This window comes from Perkinsus marinus, assembly GCF_000006405.1.
Source record: "Perkinsus marinus ATCC 50983 genomic scaffold scf_1104296953800, whole genome shotgun sequence".
NCBI classification, from domain to species: domain Eukaryota; phylum Perkinsozoa; order Perkinsida; family Perkinsidae; genus Perkinsus; species Perkinsus marinus.
This window is the reverse complement of record NW_003208364.1, coordinates 16683-23434: the sequence shown is the minus strand read 5'-3', so window position 1 is coordinate 23434 and position 6752 is coordinate 16683. Positions and strand designations below refer to the sequence as shown.

General features: G+C 47.0%; 2 protein-coding genes across 2 annotated transcripts in view; one reads left to right on the top strand and one right to left on the bottom strand.

The window, feature by feature from the left end:
* Positions 1-1171: 1171 nt before the first annotated feature.
* Positions 1172-1934, top strand: Pmar_PMAR014853 (conserved hypothetical protein; the record flags this gene model as incomplete). Its single annotated transcript, XM_002776227.1, has 5 exons — positions 1172-1330; positions 1377-1472; positions 1642-1708; positions 1750-1839; positions 1891-1934. 5 exons carry the CDS (start codon positions 1172-1174, stop codon positions 1932-1934), a joined length of 456 nt encoding a protein of 151 aa, XP_002776273.1.
* A 2194-nt stretch (positions 1935-4128) lies between these two features.
* Pmar_PMAR014852 (hypothetical protein) overlaps positions 4129-6752 on the bottom strand; it is a gene marked incomplete at both ends in the record, with an annotated part of 7154 nt that continues 4530 nt past the window's right edge. The window contains 9 exons of the mRNA XM_002776226.1: positions 4129-4190; positions 4927-5012; positions 5085-5195; positions 5242-5359; positions 5407-5486; positions 5596-5690; positions 6277-6332; positions 6378-6510; positions 6555-6671. Coding sequence (XP_002776272.1) covers positions 4129-4190; positions 4927-5012; positions 5085-5195; positions 5242-5359; positions 5407-5486; positions 5596-5690; positions 6277-6332; positions 6378-6510; positions 6555-6671 — 858 coding nt within the window. The remainder of the gene's footprint in view (positions 4191-4926; positions 5013-5084; positions 5196-5241; positions 5360-5406; positions 5487-5595; positions 5691-6276; positions 6333-6377; positions 6511-6554; positions 6672-6752) is intronic.

Below are 6752 nucleotides of genomic sequence, written 5' to 3'. Positions count from 1 at the left end.
ACTAGCACTCTGTGGTCTGCCACTGCACAGTACACTCGATGTAGCGAGTTCGTCCAATAGGGGTCTCCTCTGTTTGAGCTGGTCTTCTGCAGTCTGCGGAGGCTCGAGGTTTCTCTGCGATCCAGAGCCCACGGTTACGTCCTGGTTTATATGAGCTTTCGGGGATTGACATGGTGTTCTGTTGATAAGCATTCCAAATGATAGTGCTGAATGACTAATCTCCCTTTGTATTGTCCAGTCTGAAGGAGCACCTGCGTACTCGTTCAGTCCGGACCAAAATTTCGGCTATAATCGTGGTGTACTCAGACATGACTAGACCCGCACTAAACTCGACCCTTTATGTGGCTCGCATTGTTACCGCCTTTATGTAGCATATTCAACAGTGCTCGTATTATGCGTAAGAGCACCCGAATCAATAAACCACAGAAATAATCATGCCCTAATATACAATCTAATTCCTCGAATCGCAAGAATATCTGAACCTTTGTTGTACAGAGTGAAAGATTGACTAGAAACAGATCAAAACTCGTTGAGACTGACAACCCAGACTGTCATCCCGAGAGACCCTATCTCCCCGTAACCCAACAGACCCATTGGGGACTAGCGGCCAGTCGCCATCCATCCTAGAAGCTCCGTACGTAGGTTAGTCACTAGCCTACGTATGGAGCTTCTAGGATGAATCACCCTAAACTCCTATACAGGCCTGCACAACTCAACAGGGGAATTGACTCTGTAAACGAACCATTTTCGCAAGTTCTGGGGATGCGTTCACGATCAACTTGAATGGAGGATCTCCACGAGGTATTCCATGGACGAGAAAAACGAGTGGGAATGCAATACGTGAATACATGGGAATAGGGCGTGCTCCAGCTTGGTTCAACCAGGAGAATCTCAAGCATTGAGCAATCTTTGCAACGAGTTCTCACCCAAATTTTTACTGCGATTGGGACATCTTGCGTTCTTCACTCATCTCGAGTTTCCCCTTCTGCATATCCAAGGTCATGCGCGCATCATATGCATAGGTCGTGGGACACTCTCCGGCGCTTGCGGTAAGCATACTTATGAGACTTTATATCTTATTCCGTGTTCGTTGACCAACATGTTGTATCCCTCTCGAGTCGAGACTCTCGGCTCGACTATTGTTCAACTGTCCTTGTAGAGTTTTGTTGGCATGGCTCTGCGGCGTTCATCAGCTCGTCTGAAGCATTTCTTCACAGATGGAGCCAACGACTACGTCACTGGTTGGGAGAATACCCCACCGTTGAAGTTCCCAGCTGACGTCATGAAGCCCTGCGACTACTCTATGACCAAGCCTATCCCTAAGCATTGGGTAATGAGCCCCTGGTGATGACGGGTGAACAGTGGGTCTTCCTCAGAAACTACGCGGTTCGGGTATGCACGGTCCGGAGAACACTGATCTGATGAAGCTCGTATTATGGAATCGTCTCAAGCAGAAGAGGCCTCAAAGAGAAGTGAGTTCATCAGTGGAACCAGGGTCGGTTCTAATTCCGTGTGTGCGCACACTGTAAGTCTAACAGTCCGGGACATTCCTCTCCCGGCGTTCGGGTTCTCCCATCATCACATGTTCATATATTCCCGTGACCAAGTGGACACGGATTAAGTTCGGTACTCAAATATTAGGTCCCCAACATCAACTACTTGAAGGATTCCATCAGGCTAGAGATGTCGGTCAATTGGTGGTTGATGAGTAAGTTCGTAGTCATACCAGATTTGGATGATATTTTCCAGGTTGTATTTTCCTTTGGGGCCCTTGGTTACACTGGGGTCAGGAGTACCAGAAGGTGCATGAGCAACCGCCGTGGGCGATGAAGCGTATTGGTAAGCAGCCAGACTGTCTTGTCATCACTATAGTATTCATGTTCATTCCAGATGGTCTTCGCGGTGAGGGTTACTTCACTTGGTTCTTGGAGTAAGGAGTGTTGGTGGACTGCACAAGGGAAAGTACATGATGACGTTCCTCAACGTCATCTCGTGGTCACTTTTTTGATATATTAATACATAATCAGGCTAGGCCGAATGAACTCTGTGAACTGTTGTGTTCAGTCGGAAGGAACCGTTGCTGTGTGAAAGGCGTAGATGTAGAACTTATTGGCCCCACCTGCTGGGGTTACTTGTCTCCATGCCAAGACGACCGACGTCATGTGGCAGTAAGGGAGGTGATGGCGATTTTTGGACTAAATTGAATCGACGACGACAGTTCACAGATGAAAGTGCTGAAGTGTGGGAGGTGATATAACAGTAAAATGTATACTCATGGAAAATTGTGTGGCGAATTCATCAGCTCATTGGAGCCATCATTATTTGGTCGAAGTTTAACTCTCAGACTCGGGGTATTACCAGTCATGCGGATGCGGTGTATGAGCGGCGTGATGGTTTAGCACTAGAAACACCAACTAAGGTTAGCGACAGGATCGCTAAATTCTCATCGGTAATGTCCTATGGCCATCAGAGGAGGCATGGCATGTGGTGCCAGTAGGTTCCCCACGGTGCCAAACCTAAGCCGGTTATGTCACCGGTCCAGTCCCGGTCGATGACGGGGGTAATGCATATCTCGCATGCTGCATTGACAAAGCTTAGAGGAAACGGCTCACCAAAAGGTAGTACTTCCCCCCTTTACAACAGAGTTATATGCGGTAAACTCAGGTGAGCTACTGAACCTTCAAAGGAGTATGAGTTTCCCGCGAAGTCATCTATCTTACATTGAGGGGTGTTCTACTGCAGCGTCTACATCGAGTAGTGTTAGCGGCCACACAAGTAGGACTTCGACTTGTCGGTGGTCAATACTCTATGCAGAACCTACTGGTCAGAGATCTACTTCCGAGCTATTGGGAAACACAAAGGACACCCTATCTGTAGCGCCTGGTACAGGAGACCAAGAAAATGAGATAATTCTGGCAGGTGGGATCTCGGAGTCGATCATCCCAATTTTATATCGTAGATGAAGCCACACCTTCTCCCCTTGGAATACCACTGTCTTTGCCGCCCGAATCTTTCGTCAACGACGTAGTCACGCCGTGTGAGTTCATCCAAGCGTTTAACTCTGTATGCATTTCCTTCGTGTTCAGCTCAGAGTGTGGCGACCAGTGTGACTCGATTCCGTATGAACTCTAATATTTCCATCAACAGTTGTGACGAATTGCCGGTAGATCTGTGTGACAAGGTGAGCCCATCTGATCCAACGTTTAGGCTCAGGGAGTCTATAATAGGTTGTTTCTCAGACCCATATTCTGTCACCAAATCACAGTAGAATGACTCCGTCCTCAAGCTCGAATGACGCTAGAGAGTTTTCCGGTCAAAATAACGAGGCTCTCCAGTGCGAGGTGGTACGCCTCCAATTGGAGTTGGAGGCGAGTCGGCGCAGAATAAGAGATCTTGAAGACCGTCAGGAGGGCTTCTGGGAGGAAGATGTCTTTGACATTGTCAACAGACTAGCAACTCAACGACCAGCTAATGACGGAGATTCAAACGTGCAAAGTGTATCTATAAAGTCGCTGTTACCGTCAGACTTTGACTTCTCAATTCGAGATGCGAGACGTGGAACTAGGACGAGTTCCTGCTCGAGTGTATGCTCTTTCCACACAGCTATATCAAGTTTTAATTGGAGTGATGACGATAGTGTTATCGATGCTCCTCGACTTTTGTGAGTATCTTGACCTAAAAACGTCTCTAAGTCGCACAAGCATTTATGTTGAGTATTTAGTAGATGTAATTCCAATACGTACAGTATCTTCGGCAACGTTATGTAACTCAGTAGTACTATGAACGAAATGGTGTTGCATGACGAAGTAGAGGAGCATCGTTGTAGTCCTCTCGACCCAGGAGGGAGAATATAAACTCCAATGCATGTGGATACACTACGGTCCCCGGATTCACTGATATGACGTCTATAATCGCGTCAGCACTGGAGTAACTCGGGATCCGGCATCATTGTTGATACAGATCGCTTCAGAATTACTACATTATACGTGTATGCGTAAAGTGATTCGATAGCCGTGAATGAAGGGAGCCATAAGGCACACCGATCGCTCAGAGAGTTTGCATGCTGTACCATATGTATGGGAGGGGGTTCCTAAACACCGAAAAACTCGTGTGATGCCGCCGAACACCTCAGTTGCCAGGCCTCCGCCTCTTCTCTGGATTTATCACAGCACCGCGGGGTGTTCGAGCTCCTAACGCCAGCATGTCGTATATGTGACGGTGGTCCCTTAGTAGGTAGAGATTTGATGCTTCTATAGACCTGGCTCCCATCACCTGTGCTAGTGGTGTTTCTGTTTACTATACGGTGAGGAGATCAGTGATTGATGATCGACGAAATTGAACGTCCTATCAGCGAAATTGATTTCCGCACTTCTTCGAAAGAGAACTTTCTTCAGACGTGCCAGCGAAATTGATTGTACTAATGACACGTATCGTCGAAATTGATTTTTCTATCAAGCGCGCTGGTGTAATTGATCTTACTAAGGCATATCTTGGCTCGAATGATCGCTCGCCCTGCGAAATTGATCTCACTAAAGGCGAAATAGGCCCTTAAAAGGTGTAGATAAGATGATCCTATCAAGATCAACCGCGATTCGGAAACCTCCTCTCAAGAAAACGTCTGTATATATCATGGCAAACGAGCCGCATGAAGGATGGAGTGCCAAGAAACGATTCTGTCTGGCGAGCTATAAACCCTGTCGAGGGAAGTCTAAAATGTCCTACCGATCGTCAGGTGCACCTTTTTATCCTAGGGCGCGCGCGATTTTCATTCGGCATCACCCAACATACACCCAGCAAACACCACCCAGCATAGATGATGGAATCATTGAAAGAGAAAAGAGTAATTATGAATAATCATCTTCATCAATGGTTGATTCTCAATGAACTGTATGTGAGCTGCTCGGCCTATGAGTGAATCCAGGCTACGTTCAGGTAGGTAAAAGTTAACATCCAACCGAATTAGCTTCTCGGGTGCGATCCCGGAGACCAGCGACCGGGCCATCTCCGTGTATCTGCACAATAACTACTCTTTCACGGCTGCAATAAGATAAAACTGAACCATGAATGAGCGACTCCCGACTCACACTGAACCCATCGTTGGCTCCTGTCGCACTCTATCCGAGATTTCAACGCGTGCAGAATCGAAGCCAGCATATTGATCTTGGCACGACGAGGCCAATACAACATATCGGAACCTGAACCATCATTATCGTATCAACTACCGTCCTCAGAGGAGCGCACCGAGGTAGAATTTCCCCCGTTTCCCGTGCCGAGCGGTAGAGATAACACTCCTCGGGAATATAGGAATCAGCCATTGTAAGCTGATTCAAACACTCGGACTTGCGCCACCGTTTAAGCACTGATCAAGTTGAAGTCAATCATCTACCCGATCGAAGCACAACTCACCCCAAAGGCCTCCTTCAATGAGTTTGTTGCTGTTATATAGATAACCCAAGTGGGGCGCTGATAGGCTCAAGAAAGTAAACCTGCGTGTAACATTCCAGCAGCGCCACCACGACATGGCAGAAAATAGCATGACAATATTTCACAACACGCTCGCTTGAGTGCATCTACATGATAAATAGTCTCTCTTACAATTTTTCAGATATCCCTGGCTGGTCCATCAGTGTTGGCAGAGCCGCTCGTACAATGAGCCCACCGAGTGAATGTGAAATAAAGGACAGTCGAGTCTGAAGGGAACCTTTCATTAACAACCTACGATGTCAGTTTATGGAACCTCCTCCTATACAGCAACCAACGTGGGAAAATATGCATATGCTCAACTACATGTGTTAGTGACAATATGAAAGTTCTCAGAGAATCCTTCAAAATTCTCAGGAGTTTCTCTACAATCCTATCCGACCTCGTATATGAACTCCTATAATGAGGAAGTTTCCAACCTCAGCCGAGGAGAACGTACATAAATTTCTCCTTACTAATTACAGAGGGCGCAGGTTCGATTCCGGGGTCGGACATATGCGAAAAAATTGTCATGATTCTTTTCTAAAATCGATTGCGGACAGATTCCATGCAATTAAACTATATCACAGGGCGTTATATTCCAAATTTCAGCTTCAAAGTCGTTCTACAGAGAAAGGTACCTCTGCACAAGTTTTCCCGGTCTGTAGATGACGTCGCTATCACTCCCTTCATTCAGATAGATGCTAACATTACTCAAGTGCCTATATTTCTGTCAAACCAGAGTAGCGTTATCAGCGCGTATTTTATACGACAACTATACGTGTTTTCCATACCCCTTATCGAACTCACCAGTGCAGCTCCTGGGCACCAGTCAGAAATATAACACACCACTTCATCAGCGAGGCGCTGCCCTGAGCCAATGAAACCGTAATGAACGACGCAGTGTGTGAACCCACCCATTTCTGCAATGTTTCCCTCGGTATCTTCCTCATTGCAAGAGCTACATAGGAATAACGAGTCAGGGAAAACACACGCCAGATTGTTCTTGAATAACCGCATATCATATGCACTGCCCTGCAAGCCATGCACCTGCACGCCGATGACGAACCGCTCATGGTGTCAGTCAATCTTACGAGAACAACGAGATGCGTGCCTTTATAGGATTTCGGGTCCGTTGCCATGCATCTGTGCGACTCAGTCGAGTCCACAGGGACATCCCCAGCGCCCCGAGTAGGAGAATTGCCGCTCGACTGAAGACAAAAACATACACGTTGATTTTTACACGAGCGGCGTCAACACTCACGTACAAAAAAGGGACAAATACATACACA